This window comes from Tetrao urogallus (genome assembly GCF_951394365.1).
Source record: "Tetrao urogallus genome assembly, chromosome: 9".
Taxonomy (NCBI): domain Eukaryota; kingdom Metazoa; phylum Chordata; class Aves; order Galliformes; family Phasianidae; genus Tetrao; species Tetrao urogallus.
Window position 1 is genome coordinate 12,267,251 of NC_136822.1, and position 22,407 is coordinate 12,289,657.

At 41.9% G+C, this 22,407-nt stretch overlaps 1 protein-coding gene across 2 annotated transcripts in view; it reads left to right on the plus strand.

Moving 5' to 3' along the window:
- Window positions 1-3,853: 3,853 nt before the first annotated feature.
- Window positions 3,854-22,407, plus strand: part of ATP13A3 (ATPase 13A3) — a gene marked incomplete at both ends in the record, with an annotated part of 49,014 nt that continues 30,460 nt past the window's right edge. The window contains 2 exons of one of the 2 annotated variants that reach the window (XM_079539803.1): window positions 3,854-3,882; window positions 21,206-21,299. In XM_079539803.1, the coding sequence (XP_079395929.1) occupies window positions 21,249-21,299 (51 nt within the window). Of the gene's footprint in view, window positions 3,883-18,173; window positions 18,221-21,205; window positions 21,300-22,407 lie in introns of those variants that run through there. The other variant, XM_079539802.1, reaches the window with a different exon arrangement.

Here is a 22,407-nt window from a genome sequence, read left to right on the forward strand (position 1 = left end):
CAATAAGGAAGTGCATATAGATGAAAATTGGGAAAGCTGACAGCAATGGGTAAATCAACAGTTTGGAAAGGGGGGTAATTAATTAGGGAAATGTAGTGAAAATATACATAGCCAATATGATAGATCTCCACCCAGTGGTGTTTCCACAAGGCAGAAAGAAAAACACAGTAGTAATTTAGCTGTCAGACACAGACAGCAACACTCCAGTGAGGGGAAAAGAAAAAAAAAAAAAAAATTATTCAGTGAATTTTTCTTCATGTGGAAAATGGACAGAATGATTTACCTATATTTAATGGATTTTTTTCTTCTTCTTCTACATGTAACAAGAATGAATGAAAAACACTGGTTAATAACCATCTTTAAAACTAGAGCTGGAAAGCTTGCACACAGAACTAGGGGAATAATGTTGAGTCTTTATCCTGGAACAGTACCTGCTGTGTCCCAGGTAAGCAGTTATCAAAACATGGCTAATCTGACCCCAACCTTTGGCAAAAGCAGTAAGGAAGTTAATGAAGCATGCTGCCAACACATAATTAAACTGTGACATTAGTAGAGTTAACACAGTAACAGAAAATGGCATTTTAAAAGTTTTTTTGGTAAGAACACATACTGTGGTGAGGAAGGGGATCATTCTGATTTAAGCAAGCTCAATATTACACCTAATCTGTGCATGGCTTCCAGAAGGGGCAGATTTGTTTCTCCTTTTCTTTTTCTCTTGTTCCCTGGTAAAGGAGTCATGAGCCTGCATGGTGAATCACTTCAACTCATTGGGCCAAGAGAAAACTTCCTTTTCTACATTATGTTGGCACAGCTTCCTGTTGGCTCACCTTGCTGGCTGACTCATCCTGGAGATGTGTGATTACTGGAACTGGTGCCTAGGAAGAACTGTGAGTGTGCAGCTGGGGCAATGGCCATGGTGAGCTCAGCCTGTTACCCTTCCTGCACCTGCTGCAGTTCCAAGTGATAGGACTTAACCCTGACCAATTCCCTTAATCTGGAAGGAAGGAGCACTATCAGAAAGAAAACAGTATTATATGAAAATAAATACAATTCTGTTATGGCTTACAAACCCCTGAATGGCTTACGGTGCTCTTCAAAATCTTTATGTGATGCTTCCCAACATAGATGCCTGTGTCTCAGGAATTCTTCAGAAACCTGCACCGTGAAAATGTGGCAAGTTGTGCCAGATTAATATTGCTTCATTTGCCTGGCAGTACTTCTTCTGCTTGAAGTTCTTCATCTGCAGGGCAGACAGAGCAGAAACATGAATTCCTGTGCTGTGGTCTCAGTCCTACCCCATTCCCTGGGAGGAAAGATGTCACATTTAGGATGAGAACTAATGGCCTCAAATTGCACCAGGGAAGCTTTGGATCAGATATTAGGAAACATTTCTTCTTCAAAACAGTGTTGGTGTGTGGCAGGAGAGTCACAGTGGTGCACTGGCGCAGGCTGTCCGGGGAGGCTGTGGAGTCACCGTCTCTGGAGATGTTCAAGGAGCACAGAGGTGTGGTACAGAGGGATGTGGATTAATGGGTGTGGTGGGGTGGGTAGATGGCTGGACTTTATCATTTTAGAGATCTTTTCCAACCTTAATGATTCTATGATCTGGAAAATGAACCTGCCAGTTACCTGAAGGTATGTTTAGTGGAGCCACGTGAACTTTATATGCTACCTGGAAAATTTTGAAGTAATTTCTAGTAAAGCGCTTGGAAAGGTGGATACTCTGATAGGGTAGTAATTAACAGCAGGAGAAGTCAGCCATGCTGCTTTAGCCCTTTGCCTAGCCCTTTGCCTAGCCCCCTGCCCTCCTGTTGGGCTGTGGACAGCAGGCCCTGGGCAACTTGTGGCCATTTATTTTGGCTGTGCTCAAGCCAATGCAGCCCTTTGCAGGTGGTGCTTCTGCTGCAGTTTCCCAACACTTTCCCAAAGGACAATTGCCTTTTACAGGGAGGTTTCCATGAGCCGCTTCCCCGCCCCTCTATCTCACTGCTCCATAACATCCTTGCAGCAACAGCTGCCTTTGTGGAAAAATATCTGGAAAAAGGCACTGCAGCCCAGCCCCAAAGCATAGCAGCCCAGCTCACGCAGAACCCACCCCGCTACTCCAGCAGCTAGCATCCCAAAGACTCCAGTGAGGCTCAGGCCGCAACGTTCCTGATGCGGCCCCGGCTGCCCATAGGTTTCAGCAGTACCTGAGGAGCCAACACCCCTAAAAGGCCGCAGCCTCGGAACTGCCCGGCCCCAGCACGCGGCCCTCCCCCCCCCCCCCCCACCTTCCAACGCCTGCCTCCCCCACCCAAGCCCCGCCCCGTGCCCCGCCCATCCCGTGAAGCCCCGCCCACATCGCCCCCCTCTCTTCCGGCGGCGACGACGTCACTTCCGTGCCCCTCCCTGCCCCCGCCCAGCGCGGCCGGCGCGTGGAGCCGGGTGGCGGCGGATCCGGTCGCGCCTCGCGAGGCAGCCGCGCGCGCGGCGCCGGGCGAGCGGGCGGGGGTGGGGGTGGGGCGGGGGAGAGCCGGTCCCGCGCCGGTCCCGCGCCCGCCCGCCGGCATGGGGCTCAGCTGAGGCGCCGCCGGTGAGTGGGGCCGCGCAGGTGGCGGCGGGCGCGGCCCAGCAGGTGCGGAGGGGCCTCTCCGCCGACAGGTGCGGCTGAGGAGCGGGCGCTGAGGTCGCGGCGGAGCCCGGGGGCCGCTGCCGGCGATGACGGGCCCGCCGCGCGCCTCTGCGGCGGGAGGGGCCGCGGCACGTGTGGGGCCTTCCGGCGGCGGCCGCCCCGGGGGGAACCTGCGTTCGGCTCCGGCTGCCGCCCGGCCCACCGGGCGACACAGGGTGCCCTGTTGAGCCGCGCGGCTGCGGTTCGCTTATCGGTGCTGCGGCGGTCGTGCGTCGAGGGAAAGTTCCCGGCCGGGCGCGCGAGGTGGGCCCGTCCGCGTGTGAGCGGCCGCGGCGCTGCCATGCTGCTGTCAGCGGAGCGATTCCGTCCGCTGGGCCTGGGCTGCGGCTCCTGACAGCCGCCGCCGCGTCCTTGAGCCTGTGGGAAACTGCCACCCGCGTTGAGAACCGGAGCTGGAAGCGGTGATGGGGCGATTCTTAGAGCGGTGGCATCGATCAGGCGGCATTGCCGGGTTCCAGAAAATATCAGGGGCTTGCTTTGCTGTGATAAAGGCACACGTTGGCTTTGTGTTCTCCTGCTCGGTGAAGTTTGGTGTGGTTTACTGGCCCGTTGTTGTGCTGTGTATTTTCCATAATTGGCCATAGCGCTTCCAACTTCAGCTACCTCCAGTCACGTTGGCAGCTGAAATGAGGATCTCTTTTCTTTGGAACTTAGAGCAGTTCCAACGCGATGTTAACTATGGAAAGCGCAACTCCCTTCTTTACAATGGTAGGATTTCCTTGAAATACTTCAGGTGAAGAGGCAGAACTTTAATATCCGCCATTCTGGTTCTGGAAAACTGCTGGGCAGCTGTGTGCTGGCAGCACGAGCACCAGGTACCTGCAGGGTTGTGGTTGGCTGCTCCATGCCTGCAGCAGTTCAAGAGGCTCTTGTTCCCCTCAGCTGAGATAGCAAATCCTCCAGCAACAGGGGCTGCTTGACATCCAGACTGCTTTGTGTGGTCACTGCTCCTGGTTGGCTGTACCTGCTGCCTGCTTTCTCCTTGTGTGTGGTGGTTTTAGGATTTTGTTCTGGGTTTAGAATTCTTCAGAATGCTTTCTTTGCTGTGTGCCCTCACTAGAGCCATGTAGTATTTTCTTTGCTAATGCAATTAAGATCCAATTTTGCATCGCTTGTTCATTCATCTTGACTGCTTTTTTTTTTCTCCTCAATTTGCAGGTGACTCAGCCATTGTATGAGATTTGTCCACACACTGGCTCTTCAGACAGGTTAGCTATGTTTTTCTGCCCTCAGTTTTCACTACATTTGGGGGAGTTGCTGCTTTTCATTAAGATAAATCTGACTGTTGTAAGATACTACGTTTCCACAGCTGAACACTGAACTTCTTGAACTTGTGGATGAAGAGCCTTTTTGGTGTTATTTTAATACAGTGCATGTTACAAGTCATGTTGTGCAGAACCTCATGTCCACACATATTGCTGTCATAGGCAACTGCAATGGACCTTTGATTGCATGTACAATGAGGAGATTTTTGTCTTGGTGTGTGGTGTGGCAGTAAGGGTACTGCTGTGTACAATCAGTAGGTATACAGAGGTTAGACCTAATAAGATTATCACAGTGGAAAAATAATCAAAATAAATGGAAGTGCTCACCAGTCTTGCAATCTTGCTGTAAACTCCACAAGAAGCGATCTCCAGAAAGAAATCCTTTCTCAGTGGCAGTTAACACTTAAATGAGATCTAGGAGAGGTGTAGCCAGGCTCCACCCCTTCTGGTAGCACAGGTGAATTGCTTTCACCTGTGCTCCCATGGCTGACTTGTTGCTCAGGTGGTCAATCAGAGGTTCAGGCCGTGATCAACAGTTCCTATACATGCTGTTTTTGTAAACTGCTTTTTCTTTTAGTTAGCTGCAAATAAGACTTTACAGTGTTTGATGAACATGTACTGTGTAAACTTTGGAACTGGGGAATTGGTTTGAAGATTTATTGCTACTAATCTCGCTCTCCTGACTTCTGAGAAACATATTGATAAGATGGCCTGGTGAAACACCGTTGTTGAGGAAGAACTGTGAGGAATAACTTTTACTTTGGGCAGCGTGGGGCACTGCAGAGTGAGAGCCTTGATCAACTAGGGAAATCTGATGTCATTGAAGGAACTCAGCTTTTGAAGTCTTTCAGAAAATGGGTAAACATTTCAGTTGTGATGAAATAAGTGATTCGGAAGACCGTGTCTAGTGTGACACAACTGAGGGCAGACTGAAGGCCTTCTCCCAGGTTATTGTTCAGGCTGGTACTGCTGTGAAATGAACTCTTGCCCTGGCTGCTTTTCTGCCTCTGTGCTCTGCCAGCTTAAGTGTTCCGTGGCTTGGAGCAGTGTGCAGTCGAGACACAAAGTAGGAAGACTTGCATTGCTACAGGTAACCTGCGAATGAAGTCATGTCATCAAAACCACCTTTCTGTTTAGTGTGTAATTTGCTGCTACTTACATCTCATTTCGATATGTCTTCAGTCTAGATTAGTGTCTGTTGATTTAAGAAGCAGTGTGTAGGCTAAACTCTTAAATAGTGTGTTTTTATTGCACTCTGTGCATTGCTATTACAAGTTGCTCCTTTTGATTTTGACATTGCTTGGATCCCTACAGTGCTACTATTACCATGGTACCTGAGTGTCTCCGTCTTTTAGAGCAACTCTGTCCAACTTCATGTGCTTATAGGGTATCACATTTGATTTTAGCATGGTGAGCTGTGCACATCTCCAGATCTTTATTTGTTCCCCTTTCATCTCAGAATCCCTTGTAGGGTTCTGGCTGTCCATGTTCCTTCACCTTTCGATTTATACATTCTCCATCCACAAAGCTCTGAGATCCTGTTGACTTTGATTTTGGTTAAAGCTCTATGTCAGGAGGAGAAAGAAGCTTAGTGAAAGGACTGCAAGCAACTCTGCAGACTCAGACTCCAGTGGAGCTGCTGGACAGCAGCTGTCACTTCCTCAGTGCCTTCTAGAAGTAGTATTACTCTAGGTTTCTTGCTTGGTTTTTTGCAGTAGTGTCCTTCAAACTTCTTGAGCTCATGCTCTCATCCTGTCTTTCTTTCTGTTAGCTGTCCTCCAGAGTATGTGATTATTTCTGTAGTTCATTTTTTTGTTTGTTTGATCTTTTCCCCTCAGAAAACCCAAAGAGGGTTTGATGGCTGGGGCAGGTGCTTATTCATCTCTAGCTGAAGAGAGAGGAGGGAAGAGCAAAACTGTGCTGGGTCAGCTGCATGCCATGCCTAGTGTTGGAGGAAGGGCATGTAGCACAGAGGGAAGTTACATCACAGTAGCTGAGTAAGATTGAGAAACTGTGGTTCAGTCTTCTGCTAGCACAGACTGTGACAGGTGTAGTGCATCAGGCAAACTCTTCTATGAATCCTTACGAATCTAAGGAATCCTTAAGAAATGTTTAAAAAACAAACAAACAAAAAAAAAACTATTGACATGGCTCCTAAGATTAATTTCTATCATTTGCCTTGAGGTTATAGCATCATGGCTGTCTTCTGTGTGGAGTACAGGGCAGTCAATACCACACATACTCTTAGCAGCAAGGAGCCAAATTCCAGTTATTCCGGGGGCATTCTATGGAAATGAGTTTTTATTGTCAAAGCCATGTTGCAGTGGTTGCCCATGTGATAGAGGAAATTTGTACTAGAACTGGGAAATGACATGGAAAGGCCAGCTGTTCATCATGCCTGTTCATCAACTTTTTCCTTGTTCAGATACTGCTAAGCATATTTCTGAAGAATCCCAGCAGAGGATTATTTTGATTGTCTCAGATCTCTTGTAGGAGCCAGTGCTTCTAGCTCTGGGTTGAGAGATGCGCTCCAGTAGCTTTGTCAGTGACTGGGGAGAATACATTCCTCATTAAATGTCTTTTTGTTAAGAGCTTGGTGATAGCTGGCATGAAAGGAAGAGATTGCATTCCTGTATGACACAGTGGAAGAATGTTCTTTAAGTAATTTTTGTAAAATTTTTACATCTTGCAAACTAGAAAAAGGAACTTTCAGATTTCTTTTCCTCTTTATACAAACAGCATTGGCATAATGCGTGAGTACTTCTTCATCGTTGATTTGGGTGGACTCATCCTTTGGGTTGCTTAAAGATTGGCATAGGAGAACTGAGTAGGTACTTCAGTGTGCTTTTGTTTGAGATTATCACAGCGTGGAGTGTAGTAGGCACAGTGTTATTTAGTCTGTTTGGTGCTTTTCAGTGAGGAAATGAAACCCAGTGGTTTGATTAGTGCTTCAGTGTGATTATGTTTTGCATGGTAATGGAGTCCATACAACACAAATTCTTACTCAAGAATCCTAATTTCTTAATTAGATCTTGTAGAGAACATTTGAAGCTATGGTAATACTGAGGTGTTTCCCTTTCACTCTTATACAATACTATACTAAAAATAGTTTTTCATTCATTAAAAAAAGCTATTTCCTTTGTTAAATAATCTGCTAAGCAAAGAACAAAAGCTCAGTTTGTAGTAAACCGTAGTTGTATTATAGCCTCAAGTCTGACACCCTTATTCCTCAGTGAAATAGCACAGCAAACTTCACTGGTTTGGTAGCTGAAAGGCAGCCTTAAATAACAAAGGAGAGGTGGTTTGTTGTTGTTGCTTGGTTTTGATGAATGTGGTCCATGCAAAAATTTGAAGCACTGTCTCTTTTGTGACTTAAGCAAAGAAGTTCAGCGCCGTCTGCGTGGAGCCCTGTGCGTGAGATTGGCAGGGCATGTGTGGTCAAAATGCAAATGAAGTAGCAACTAGCAAGGGGGCACAGAAGTGGCACGGTTCCTGTGAAAGTCCATTAATAGGAGAAGGAAGACTGAAAAATGTGTTCTTGATTCAGTGGACGAAGTATGTATCTGCAGAAGATGCAGACCATTTAAATGCTTGTCACCTAATTTGCTTGTCCCCTCTAATGTAGTTCTATGCAGGTGGTTAATCTTAAGGCTTGTGTGAATACTTGTGATTTTGCACTGGGGTGTAATGACATAAAATATTTCTTCATCAGCTGGCCCTGGTAAGCTTCAATGTAAAATTCTCAGAGTGGCTTTAAAAAGATCAAAAAATGCTGAAAGGTTCCTAGAGGTGCACCGAAGTACTGAAAACCGATAAAGGACATCTCTTAAGAGAGTTGTGATGGAAGAGAGCTGAAGAAGATAAGCTTGATGTCTGGCAGTTCACAATCCCAGTGGATGGAAAAAACTGAGATAAACAGGCAAACATTCTATTTTCAAGTGCTTGAAAGATAAGTAGCAGCAGAACAGCAGCGTGCACTGATACGTGCGGGAGCTAATTGCATCAAAAGTGTAATACTGTTTTATTTCAGAGCAGAAGACTTTGTGGATATGGCGAGGCAGTAGTGGTGTTGTCTCTTCTTTTTAAACTGAGATTTTTCACATTTTGATGGACTCATAAGTATGGGGACACAAAGTCTGGAGGAAAGTGGACTTTGAAAAATGTAAAATTGGGTAGGTGATCCTGGTCAGAGGACAGTAATTAACGATTCAGTGTTGAAATGAGATTATACTGACTGTGTCTGTCCTGGATGTACTGACCTTTCAAGAAAGCACCGGTCAAATGGCTGATTAAATGTGCTTATTAAATGCAGTGTTGGAAGACATGATGAGAGTTTAAAATGACCTGAAAAATACGCTGAAATCCTGGAGGCAGATGCGGAGCACTGCATTAGGCAGGAATTAGCAGTTGTACAAATGTGGAGTGAGGAATAACTGATTAGGTGCTGGAAAAAGGACCAGGGGGTGTAGTGGATCACAAGTTGAACATGAGTCACTGCCGTGCTGTTTTCAGAAAAGGCAAATATCTTGCTGGGCTGTTTAAACTGGAGCAGTGTCCGTGAGACGTGAGGTTTATCGTTGGTATAGTTTCAGTGTGCAGACAGCGTCTGAGTGCCAAAATTGACGAGGAATTTGGACCACTAGGAAATTGTTCAGAGAAGAGAAATGCAGATGATTGGAGATCGAGGAAACAACTACATAAACATGGAAGAAAATCCAAGTTGTTTTGGCAAGAGATGAGGTTAAGGAGAATGGTAGAGGTTTAAAGTATTTAAGATGTGTAAGAAGGAAATGCTGTTCTCCATTACTATTATGGGCAGACTGACATGGGATTAGATTTCCTTAAGGAAAGCACTTGTTGTGCTTTCAACTTTCTTACAGCAAAAACAGTATTTTAAGATGTCTTTTTATTGGTGGTCATTAAGAAGTTCATATGTTGAGAAAGGCAAGTACAGCTGGTTTAGTTTGGGGAAAAGACTAAGCTCTGTTTTGCTGTACCTTTTCTCCTAAATTGATGGATACTAGTTTTAGTTTGTGTAGGGATAAGGAGGAGAAAATGCACAAGATTCTTTTTTTTCCATCATCTGGGTTACCGAGTGAGTTTAGACCTTGCAGAGGTCTGAGGACTGAGCTTCTTGAGTTAGTCTGGGAATACTGTGGCCTTGGTGTCGCTGTTTGCAAGTGGGGCACGTTGCCTTGTGCTGTCAGAGTTGTGGAAGTGCTACAGGACAGCAGTGTGTCAGTAACTTCAGGGAAGCAGAGCTTCTAGAAGCTTTCAGTTATTCTAGAAGTCTCAGTAGTTTCTGGTAATTGCTTCTAGTCCTACTTGGGAGAGTCCACTGTTGGCTTTGAAGATCATTGAAGGACGTGTTCTTTTGTACATGTACCAGTACAGGTAGCCTGAGAGCACAGAGAGGTTCCGAAGTGGAAAGTCCAATTGACAGTGTAGCCAACCTCTGTTATGTATCATTATTTTCATGCACTCTTACAGTTGCTTTCAATTGCTTGCAGTAGATTGTCTGTAGAAACAAAGGATCTGAGTATTCCTTCTCTTTCAGTGATTGATTTTTACGGTAACTGGGATGTGTGGAAAAAATTAATTCGATTCTATGCATTTTGGTGTCATCCTATGCTTCCAAATCAGTGAAGAACAGTATGATTACTGTTGGAACTCTGTCCTTTGGATCTGCCACAGCGATTAGAATCAACAATAGCAAGAGCTTATCTTTGGGAGGATACGTTTAAAGCAGCAGTAGATAGCAGGACCTGGAAGTTCAGTGATGTAGATAAGGGTTGGCTTCCAATAAGAGGTTGTACCTTGCAGTTACATTGCATCACCTATGTGACTTTTCTTCACTAGCAGCATTTATTGAGCTGTATATATTTTAGGCACGGATAAATTTCCTTATGTCCTATTCTGAATTGCTCTAATATTTTCTTTGAGCTGAAGGATGGTTTTTCTGATCTCTGCTTCTCAAATAGAAAAACTATTTGTATAATAGAAAGCAGAGGAACCTGACAACTTTGTGGCAATGGCAAACAACATTAAAGGCTTGATCAAAAGCCCAGTAAATTCAAAAGGTTTGTTCCCTTGGATTGAGCAGTCTTTGGCTGCTGTCTAAAACTGGTACTTCTGTCCCTGTAGCAGTCATTCAGGTCTGACAAGCCAGCAAAAAGTTCTTTTAAGGCCAGCTGGTAATTCAAACAGGTACATAAAAGGGCTGTCAAATGTGCAGTCTTGCAGAGTGCATTCCTTGGATTAATACTATCTTCAGTTCGTCCATTTGGCAGGGGCTACAAAAAGGTTGGGTACTCTATCAAGAGAGGGTTTTGACATTACTTTCCTGCATCGTAGGCATGTTTCGTTGCCAGAGGCAAACTACTGAGCCTCAGTACTGGCAATATTGAAGCTCTGTGATGTGAAAAGGCAGTAATGGTTTTGACTCGTTTGGCTTTTAAAGTCTGGGTGTCCAGCAATGAATGAGTGAAGCATGGCTTCTCCCTGTTGGTTGTCTCGTATGATTGCACTGCAGCGAGAGCTAACTAGTGCTAGGGCAAGGTCAGTCTGTGGATAGAGGGCTCCAGTGCACTGTTGTGCAGTCTCCTTTGTCTGAAGCCGTACTCGGACCTCGGTGAGTTTTGTTACTTTACCTACAAATGTTGTTTTTCATTTGCAGTATGAATTGCCTATGGCCATGTCTTTTCCAGTAGAAATGTCTTTGCTATAGTAATGTTTCACCACAAATTTGCGTGCCCTTTATGGGAGAGTTTGGACGTTGCACTCATTCTTCTATCCAGCTAACTGCTCCCCTGAGAGAGAGCTGTTGTCAGCCGTGGGACTGTTGGCATAATTGCATTCTGTGCATGCATTATGAAGAATTTTGGTGTCCCAAACCATTCCTGCTACGCTAGTAGCATTTTTGCTACCAGTTTTTGGCATCTGCTCCTTTCAGTAGTGATTATCTGATGCGTTAAGTGGCTGCTGCCTCTGCTGGAAGTTGTCTGCTTGTATAACTCCATTGACAGAATGGGATCACAGTAGTATTTTTCTCATCTTTCATTGTTGAGTAAATTTGTTTGGCTGTGCCTGAATCAACAGACAAATATAGAATGCCTCAGTTTCTTCTGCTTCCCGTTACCATACAGCACAGAACTGTGGGAGGCAGTGGTGTATTAAGTGCTGTGGTCCACTGTCCAGCTGAAGTCAAGTAACGCTTGGCTTTAACATAGATATGGCAGGAGGACTTAGGTGACTGTGCTGGTGTGCCAACAGCTTGAAGAGAAGCTATCTGTATCAGGCTGGGAATATGTTGGTGCATAGCCCGTGAAAGCGCTTTTGTTGGTTAGTTGCTGAATGGTTGCCATCTCTTTTTAAAGCTCATTTTCCCTGGAGATGCTTCAATATTGTGGACAGCAAGCCACACCTTGGCAGCTGGTTGAAAAATTTGTGTGACGGTATTTTTATGGTGTATCATCTTAGCATTCCAAATCCTCACCTCTTACCTATTCTAGATTCCCAAAGTATGGTTCTTTGTATCTGTGCTTTAGATACCTAAGTTTATATTTCTTAATTTGAAAGCCTTATCGTGTGCTGATTAAATACAGCACCTAGAGTGAAATCTGTTTATGCATTTAATGTTTACAGAGGATAGAGGCAGTCGTTACCATGCTTTAAAAAGCTGGCTTCTGTTTTGACATAATATTTCTGGAAAATGAAAGCTGATGGGGAAGATCTGAGTAAAGCATCTGGGCCGGAGTTAATCTGCCAGGGCTGCTTCTGAGTATTTGTCTGGGCAGCAGTGATATTCCGGTTAGAAAGGTCAGTGCTTAAGGAAGAAAGAGTGTTCAGTGATACATTTAATGTTCTTAAAACCAAGCCTGAATTGTTATCATAAAGAAAATAAGCTGTTCTTACAACACAGAAGACTGATTCCATTCTATCTTCTAGTAACTTTAAAAAAATGTTTATAGATTGGGAAGGAAAAGAAATCTGAGAAAGGTAACTCAGGTACTGACATCCGTATTGTACTATGTTCAAGGAGACTTTCTACTTTTGGATAGTTGTGCAGCTTGAAAGTTACGTATAGATGGAGTCATGGCCAGCAGTTATTGCTTAGTGGGAGAAGATCTTCACTGACTGTCAGAATCAGTGCTGAGAGACTGCAGCAGTTGAAGGGAGGTCGAGTGTCAGATGTTTGCAGTCTGTTTCTGTTCTACAGGAGATGTCTCCCACTGCTAATGCTGTAGCAGTTTCCTACTGTTCCTAAGAGATACACAGGTATCATTTAGACCGTGCTATTTAAGGACAGCTGCAAAACGTATTGTAATAGCTTTTTGTGAATTCAGTTAATTTCACTGATTATAGCAGTTCTTGTTTGAGGGGATGGCTGTTCACTAAATAGCTAAAGCTCTTCTGGGTTATTAGGATTCTTCTGAATGCCTGGGACATCATAGTAGCTAGATAAATGTTGACCTAAGTTACAGTCCTGAACTCTGTTTTCTTCTTGCTTTTGTCAAACTTAAGCTCATGGGCAGAAAGTATAACTTCCCCCTGTTTTCTCATCTTAGCTCATATGGTAGTTTTGAGAGTAAATTAATCATTTTCAGGAACTAAACTGTCAGGTTATATAAACTGGTGTGGATGAGAAAACACTGATCCACAGCAGTTTAGCCTCTGAATGAAACTTGTTTGCAGTTTTTTGTTATTTATTATTTCAGTTATTAGAATTCAAACAAGACAAGCAAGTTTTCTGCTTGACATCTTGAATTATGTTTTGATACACCTTTTAACTTCAATGTGTAACGTTGTTCTATGATACTTACGCTTCCAGGGATGTGGTGGATGTATTCCTGTCGCATACAAGAAGAGCTCTTTCTGCTGAAGCATTTCAGCTGAAGTGAATGTGGTGCAAGCTTAATGCCTTGTGTCAATTTATGACTTTTCTTAGAAGAATTGTGATTTCAGTAAATGTCAGATAGTACAGGTTTAAGTGCTGAAATTTAGCATACTTGTATGGATATATTTTTATATAAAAATAATTTTAGAAGTAAGTGCAATTTGTTGTTTTTTTTATTAATTTGGAAGACTGCATTTAGCGGTTGCATAGCTGTACTTCAAAAGAAAGTAACTTTTACATCGTGGCTTTAGAACAGTATGAAGAACAACAGCTCTGTCTCATTCAGAATGATCAACAGAGAACAACAGGTAGTACTGGGCTATGTTATGATGAAGGAGAAAATAAAGGCACCAAAGCAGTTTGCTTGATAATAATGAATATGGCTGGTTCTCTAAATATGCCATCATCGTGACTATGCCAGCTAGATGCACCTTTAAAGAGACAAAGTTTAAATGTCTAAACTTCTAGCAGCACGTTCAACCCTTGTAATAGATCTGGTTTCACTTGGTGATCTCCTTGTAATTTTATTCAAATGCTCTGATGTTAACCTCAAAAATATTTTCCAAGAATTCAGAGGAAGCGGAAAAAAAGTCATTGCCTCCTTTTACTGAGGATCCATACCACAAAAGCAAATATATCCCAGGAAGCAGATACTCCTCGCGGCACAATAAGGCGGCAGCCACACAGGAAAGGCTGGGCTCTTGGCACAGCCCCTGAGGGGAAATGCTTCCTTGAAAGGACCCATTGTTGCTGGACTGGGGCCTTTGGGCTCCTAGTTCTCCTCTGGGGCTTGTGGTTCTCTTGGTGCTCAGATAGGGCATCATTGCCATCTCTGTTATCTAGCCACACTAGTCTTGGTTGTACAACCAAATAGGAGGACTGGCAAGTTCATGCCTGTTGAAAGTGGAGTGTCTTTTGGGGAGCAGCTTCAGTGCCCAGCTATTGAAGGCTAACACTGTGTGTAGTGGCACCATGCCTTACCCAAAGTATTTTAAATGCTTTTAGCTTTCTTTTTCAAGAATAAATAAGACATTTTTTTTGTCTCTGTTGTCAAAATCTCTGAATTATAATCTTAACATCCAGTGTAATCTTCCAAAATAGGAAGGAAACAGTAAGTATCTAAAATAAGTGTATGTTCTATTGGATTTCTGAACTGTGACACAGACTCTCTTTCCCATTTGGCAACCAGGTAAAAGATCCTGAAATTTAAAAAGAAAACAAGAAAAAATTACATTTCTTTGTGTCTGTGAGTGGGAACAAGCTCTGGAGAACGCTGGCTTTTGATGCTTGATTTATGAGATGAAAATTTTTGTTAATGGGAGTAGCTGCTGCTTGAAGTAAGATGAGTGAGATTGCACAAAGATGAAATGAAGTGCTTGACTTTATATGTCCTTTATTGTCCTTTATATGACCGACCAGTTAGGGAGTAAGTTTTCAGTATGGTATTGGCTGTGGCACTTTGTTTTTATGATGTATTATTATACTGAGTTTATTGTTACTTGTAGAATTATCTTTCCTTAAAGTAGCATGTATTTTATTATAAACATTGCAATTGCTATTACAGCCTGCAGAAAGTATACTTTACAAAGAATACACTCTACAAATGTAAATACAGTTTTGGTTTGGTGATTGTTGGATACAATGGTCTTCCTTAAGCCTAAACACAGAAACAAAAGCTTGTATTATAACAGAAAACCCAAGATGGGAAGTGATAAAATAGGTATTGAGTGGAGGGCTTTGTTAAAATTTAGCTCGTGTACTTGTAAAATTTCCATGTATTCATGAAACTATTATGTCATTCTTATTGTTAGAGCTGGGTTAGTTGACTAAAGTGTTAAGCTTTGTTTGTGGTACAAATTATAGTCTTACTTCAAAATATAGCTGGAGGATTTTTGGTATTCCATAGTTCTTAGAGCTAACATTTTACCCAACTGTTGATTATACATGATGTGGTTAATTCCATATTTACAGGTGCAACCACAAGCTAGGAAGATCTGTAAATGGCAGGAGCTTCCCTTCATCTGAGGTGCGTTCCTCAGATTGAAGGTGCCTTTCAAAACAGCTGCTTTTGTTTCTATAATTTGGGTTCCAAATTTACAATAAATGTTAAATTTATTTGTAAAGCTTTTGCTATTACTTTGAGATGTAATAGTATATGTTGAAGTTAGAATGTTGTAAGCTTTGTTTTTTATTGTCATAAAATGCCATATCCCCAGGATTTGAGCAAGTTGTGTAACAGGTATAAAGTATGTGATCTGTTTCAGTTTTGAAATGGTATTGAGTGACATGGCTTTGTGCTCCAGGGGCAGGCAAAGACAGGATTTTGTGCGTGCTGTTGTTCTTGTCTTGTTCTTGCTGGTTTGAGAAGCCTTTAGCCTTGTACTGCTGCTCGGATGTGGATCCCTCTGGGAGCAGAATATGGTGGAAACCAAGTGGAAGTTGTCACTGTTGGTAGGACAATCATGGTGCACATCAGAGATGCAAGAATGCCTACTGTGGGTACATCTGTGTTCACAAGTTCCTTAGAGTCTGAGAAGCTGTAGAAAGGAGCTCTGGAAATTTTCCTTGGAGGAGATGCCTTGAGTGAAGGATGGATGCGTCCTGGTGAAACTTAGGGTTTAGAGGCAAGGAGGTATAATATGGATTTTAGCTGGGCAGTTTTATAGCCTTTAGAAGCAACTCTGAGCATTTGTAATTCCAGGTCTGTTAAAAAAAAAAAAAAGTCCTTTATTCATTCATTTTCAGGGCTTGCAGGTTATGTCAGTCTTTCCAAAAGCAGCCAGTGGAGAAATTTTAGGAAATAGTACTTTATTTTCGTATACATTAAAATAGCACCTCTTACTTAAAGGAGAGGGACTGGAGTGTAAGTATGGGACTGTTCTCCAAGACACTGAGCTGAAGCTTGGGTTTAGCCCTTGAGGGCTTGAGATGTTCCCTTTAAGCTTTCTTTATTCAGTTATTTTAGTGTGCAGTATGCTATGCGTTGCAGTTTGAGTAGTGTGCTCCTAAATCATTTGACTTTGTTTGACTTTACCTTTTAAACTGGTGTACTTGTCCATTTATTTGTTTGTACAGTACATTTTGAATGAACTGAATGAATCGAGTGTTTCAGAGTCAGCTTTTTGGATATTGTTGGAGGAACTTACTGGCAATTGGCATAGGCAGGAGCTGCAGGCTCCAGCAGTAATAGCTGATAAGACTTTTCCTTCTATTTTTTGGGCCCATTTATAAGTGTGTTTTTTTTCTCGAGCATGGCCTTTTAAATTATCCCTAGAACTTCTTTACTTCTAGCAATTCTGACATCAGGTTGAATATTATGCACACGTTGGAAGCAACAGCTTGCTGAATGCAACCGTGTGTGGGGAGTGCTGCCAAGTGGTGTGTAGACATGGCAGTCTCTGGAGCAGGACGGCAAAGGGGACCTTGGGACGAGAACCAGCTTTTTTCTCCAGTGAAGAAATATTTTTGTGGACTGTTGTGAAAGTTCATAATCTTCCTGGAATAATTTTGAAGAAACATTTTGATTGTTTTTACTGCAAGTAGCTGCATAAGAGGTATACATATGAGCATACTATCAGATTCGAATTTTGAAATTGCTGACTTCAGTGAAAGGCTGAAAGAATGCACTTCTGGTTTGGAAAACTTATTGCCATTCTCTGCTGCTAATGGTCAGCCACAGCCCAGGTTTTCTCATCTTTCTGAAGAAGTTGGATGTATTTGGATTTGAATGTGTTCTTAGAGAATTGCCTATTCTGGCCTGTTGTTGCTATTCTAGTTTGAGGAGCTCTTCAATTTTGATTTCATAGCTGCCAGTATGGCAGAGATGGAGCATCAGCTGGTGTCTTGGGTATGTAAGGCAGTTGCTACCACTTGTAGGTCCATCAGATGCAGTGCTGAAAGCCTTTGCCACAATGCAAGATCTGTTTTGGTAACTACTGTAAATGTGTGCAAATGGCATGCTGCTGGAGCAAGAATAATGCCTGGTAATGAATACTGCCTTTGTAAGGTCTGCCACGTTGGTAGGGTGATTCCTTCTCTTGATAAAGGATTTGGAAGAATGTCCGTAAAGTGCAGAAACTCTTAATTTCTGGGCCTTTGGCTTCCTATTTTCAGAACAATACAGGGTTTTTCTGTGCTTTGACAGCTGGTCAGAGTAGAGCTGAATGTCTGCTCTCACCAGGTACTGCCTACAGTTAAGGACTGTTCAAGAAACTTTTTAAAGTTAGAGATCTGAAAGACCTGTACTGACATAAAGCTATTTGGAAGCTTGCTTCACAGCTATGGACTTGAAAATGATCTCCTAATGGAGGATGTATTTGTTGTTATGAAGTTCTGGAAAGGAATGTTTAGTCTTTCAGTGGCCCCTAAGGATACCATAATGGATCCTTTTGGCCTCAGGAAAACTTGATGGGTTGCTTATTAAGACACCAGGTTAAGTTTCACTGAAATGATTCGTGTTTGAACTTTATCATCGTGTTTTTCTAGATGGGTTGGTTGTTCAGGTGATTTTTTTTTTGTTCTAATTCTCATCTTGTAGCAATGTGAGTGCTAGGCTTATTCAGTGAAGATTATGCAGGCAGATGAGGAAGATAATGTGCGCTCATCCCTGCACGTGTGTTTCTTAAATTTGGCCTTTTTCATGCTTGTGTCTGTGGCTTTTCCTGCCTGCTGTGCTGGATGGCTGGGTTTGCCCTCTGGCATCTTCCCAAGGCAAGTGCTGCTTGATCGTTGTACAGCATCATTACTGATTTCTGCAGTGTTCAGGTTACCTGATTCAGCTTTCGAGAGCTTGATTCCTAAAGCTCTTCTAGCATGGTATGTGCAATCACTTTGTCATCACTGTGATAAACTGCAAAACGTTTCAGGTGAGAAACGTTTATGTATTTTTAACTGCATTCTTTATCCGTGTTTTTCAGCTTAAAATGAATTTTGTAGTCTGTACTCGGGACAGCTGTAAATACAAGGAACTGTTTGGTCAGAAGCACATATGCTTTCAGCTATGCAGATAGTATCAGGGCTCATGCACAGACCTGAAACTGCCTGTAGGATCCTTGTGAGGCAATTGTGGTTTGAATAGAATGAGCTGTACTGGCAGGCTGATGCCTGGAAGTACTGCCTCTCTGTGAGCCCAATTACAGGATTGCAATTGTTCATGCACAGCAGAGGGGGAAAAAAAAGCACAATCCAAGCAGTGCCAAATTTTCTTTGATATGTTAATCTTTTGATAACAGTTTGAAAAGCCCTTGGAGACTTTTTTTAGATTTTAGACAAAATAGTTCATTTGTCAGGACTTCCCTTCTAGATAGGGTCGCAGTTATTAAGAACGGCCTCGTAACTCATGATGGCAAATGCAAGTGCAGGGGACGGCTGCTGGACTGCCTGGTGGTAAGGGAAACTTTCCTTTGTCTTGGGGTTTCGTACAGATCTCTGGAAACAGCACAATAGGGGATATGTAAGAAACAAGTTTGTAAGCTCAGTTACTGGTGAATTTTAAGTTGATGAATGATCACAAACTGTAAATGTGTGTGTAAAAACTTAGTGTTTTCATATGTGTGTATGCATTGTACCTCAGGCTTGAGTTGTCAGTAAGTTTTATTTTTATCTGCAAAGCTTATTTTAAGTTTCCCAGCGACTGCAGGAGGTCTCAGACTTCTGTTTTTGTATCTGCAGTCTTTATCGCCCTGGATGTTTTTCTCTTGCTATTGTGAATTTTCCAGTTGAAACGGAAAAAACCTGGAAGAATAAACTGATAGCAATGACATATGCTAGAGCTGAGTTAGTTTTTTAAGGATTATGGATTAGGACAAGTGTGTGGAGAACACTAGGAAGATGTTTCTACTTCTTTCCTTACAAAGCAAACTTGAAAGGTGACATTTGAACGGATTGATTTTTATTAATTTTTATTAATTTTATTAATTATGCCACCTATCAGAAAGGGGACTTCAGATAAGCTTGTAGGCCTTACACCTTCAAGGGAACTGATTGAAACTTACTGTAGTTCTTTAACATCATTTTTCTCAATACGTGAGCCACAAAATGTGCCACAAATTCACCTTTACCATCTTTACATTGTTGCTACAAATGTTTATTGCTTATAAACATTTTGGTAGAAGTGCCTGGCATTCTGCTTGCTCAGTCAGCAAAGATCAGCTAATAGTTATCAGTGTAGTACCTCAGGAAAAGGTGCAACATTTTCTTCACTGTTGAATGCAGCGTTAGGGCTTTGTGTGCTCCTGTAACTTAGGACAGTCTTCAGTTATTTGGTTTCCTTGGATGTTCATTCCCTGATTAAAAGCTGCTTAGTGAATAGAAGTGTCAGTTTAAGAAAAAAAAAAGTGATTTAGAACTTGCATGGCATACCTAACAGTTAAGGAAGTATCAACTGTGCATATCTTATAGCTTTAATTCCAAATAAATCTGCAGTGAGAAAGGTAGAGTTCAGTATTGGACCATAATAGAAAATTTTAGCTTAACAGTACAACAGTTGTGAGCTGGTGTTTGAGCTCACTGCTGGTAACCAGTGAGCTTCCTTTGATACAGAGCAAAATCAAAGCTTGATCAGGCACTGAATTCCTGAAGTGCTGCATTTCTCATCTGTGACAGAGCTGTGTGTGGTGTGTTGTCCTTAGCACTGAGTGTGCATTTCTTCCACTAGAACCTTTCTCAGAGGTGAGAATAGATTTCTGAGGAGCCCTGGATTTGTACGGCAAAAAAAAAAGAAGGTTGTTGTATTCCTGCGTCACTTGTTGGCTTAGCTAGAGAGGTGACAGTAGCTTGCAGGAGCTGTGCAAGGATACGCTGATAAACTGGGGGAGTGGATTGGAAAGGGCTTTTGAAGTTGATGTTGGTGGATGAAACTGTCTCAGTCCAGGAGGTGGATTTGAGAGGAGCTGACTTGAAGTCTGGTGATGTGATTTGTACAAGTGATGAAGGCTTAATGATAGCAAGGAACTCATTAACAATTGTGCTTCTGTCATTATGCTACTGAATGTAAGTATTTTCAGTAGTTGCCTCCTAGTCTTCATTGACTAGCTGAGGTGAGGTTAAGTGGATGGCTTTAACTGTGACTTTTTGGGAGTTTTTTGAACCAGTTTTTGTATGAAAAATGACAGTTTCAATAACTTTTATATTAGCTATGCTATGAGAGTGAATTCTTAGGACTACTTACATGCTATGGTAATAAGTGCTGTCTTCAGAGAGATGGATGTATGTGCAGTAAATGAAAACAAGGTTAATGACAACACAGAGAATGATATCTAATCCATGCTGTGGCAGGTAAGCAGTAGCTATTTGGTATCTTTAGGTGGTAAGTGGTCCTGTGAAAAAAGATAGGGGCTGATGAATTATAAATTATATATAGTTAACTTGTACAGGAATACTGAAATGAAAGTTTGATGCAGTTTCAATTTCTAAAATTTAGCTTTTGGACTTGGTATTTCTCATTTTCTTCATGATGCTGGAAGTTCTGGTTAGCCTCATAGTAAGTGGTGATACCCTTATGTCTGTAGTTCTTCTCTATTGGAATAGGAATCTATTGAATTGTGTTTATCACATGGGCATCTTGGCATTCTCTTGCTTTTTTGTGCTCATGTAACTTATGTTTCTAATCTGTCCTTAGAGCACCCCAAAGATTTGCAATTACAATGAATTTACTGTAAGAGGCAAATGTGTTAATATAAGTTAGAGAATCATAGAATGGTTTGGGTTGAAGAGGGCCTTGAAGGTGCCCTAATTCCAGTGCCCCTGCTGTGGGTAGGGACACCTCCACTAGGTAGAGCTGCACGAAATAGCAGTGAAGGAACTGTAAAGAAGACAAAAGCCTTAACTAACCATTAAGCATGACTTCATTTAGAAAGATTAGACTGGGAACGTGAAGACTGTGATTTTTTTAATGTTATCCTTCTTTTCTGTCTTTGTTTTGTTTGTTTGTTTTCTTGTTTGTTTGTTTTAACACATGAATTTTTCCTGCTTAGTTGAGAAGTGCACATCCCAGGGCTACAATGCCTTTCCTTCAGGAAAATAGCCTAGCTTCTGAAAGCATCTGGTTGAAGCCATTACAGTATATAATGATAAGAGTGTGTAATCTTTACTTACTTCTAAGCTTTTTTCTTTTTTTTCACAGTTTTAAATTATGTTTCTTTCATAAAGTTTGTAGAATGTACCAAAAATGTGGTATGCTGCATGTAGAGAGTAACCAAGGTGGATCAAGGTAAATTGCTACAGGAAACTACTGCAGTGGAAATTCAAGATCTGTGTTAATATATTGTCATTGTGTTTCATGTGTGTGCACTTAAAGTTAAAAGCAAGCCTCTAGACAACCTAAAACTTATCAGTTATGTTGCTTCAAGTTTTTATTACTTTGTTTTAAAGGTCTTCCATATCTCACGTTGAGAAGTTCCATATCATACTAAACATGGAGAAGGAAGAAAAGAAATTTGTCAATAAGGCAGAGGAGGAGGAGATGGTAATTAATTGTGCATTCTGTTTTTATACTGTGAAAGAAATGTGTTTCTATAATTTTGGTCTATATATGGGGCATATTCCATCAGGAAGTGCCCTGTCTCAATTTAAAACAAGATTTCTATAAAGTTACACTTTTTCATTCTTTCTGTAATTATGAAATGTAGTCTTGGTAATGTTTTTTGTAATGTAGATAGGTAATGTTTTTTGCTGAAAGCCTTGGCAGAGGTGCTTGGTTGAGGTCAGCAATCAGATAGCAAAGCTGATATTTAACAGTATTTTAAAGGCAAATGGAAGTGGAACAAGGTTATTTTTTCTTTTTCCAATCCCTGAAGCTTTTTTCGTGTTGGTTAAAACAGTTTATTTAATTACCTCAAATTTGGCTCTGCTTACTCTTGCATATTCATGTTTATGTAGTTAAGATTCCACTCCCTGAAACAAGGAGAGCATCTTTGTGGGTGTTTGGTAGCATTTAAACTTTGCTTCTGACTAAAGCAAAGATATCTCTTACTGTTCATCCAGGAGGAGTCAGCAGCTAGATTTGACAGTAGTGTCAGCTGATCTTTACTTTTCAAGTCTTCTTTACAGACTGCAGAAAATACTTGGGATTTTTCTTTAATGGTGGAGTTCTGCATGTTGAATTCCTTGTTCTTTCTTTAAGCACACTGCTAGGAAAAGCTGCTCTTCATTAGACCACCTTAGACGTGGAGAGTAGGCAAAATGCAGCTTACAACAAAAAGTCAAACTGCACTGCATGTGGCCTCATCAATAAAATAAGCCCTTTTTGAAGGGGATTGCTTTTTTATACTTTTTTTTTTTTTTCTTTCTTCAAAAGAGGCAGTAGTATTTCCTTCTATTCTTCACCTCTTTGTTTTTCATGTTAAGGAGTGAGCATTGGCTCCAGCGTTGTAGGGGTAGCAGAATGGGTTTGGTCTGTTTTTTTGTAAGCTGAGAAGTCTACAAAATAAACCTCTTGAAAAACCTTTTCTTAGTAAAGGCAGTATTAATGCTTAATGAAAATCCCCAGAATTGTGCAAAAAGTTGGTGTTAATATGAACAGTGCCAGTGGGACTCAATGGGAAACGTCATTGCCATTTTGCAGCAGGAAATAT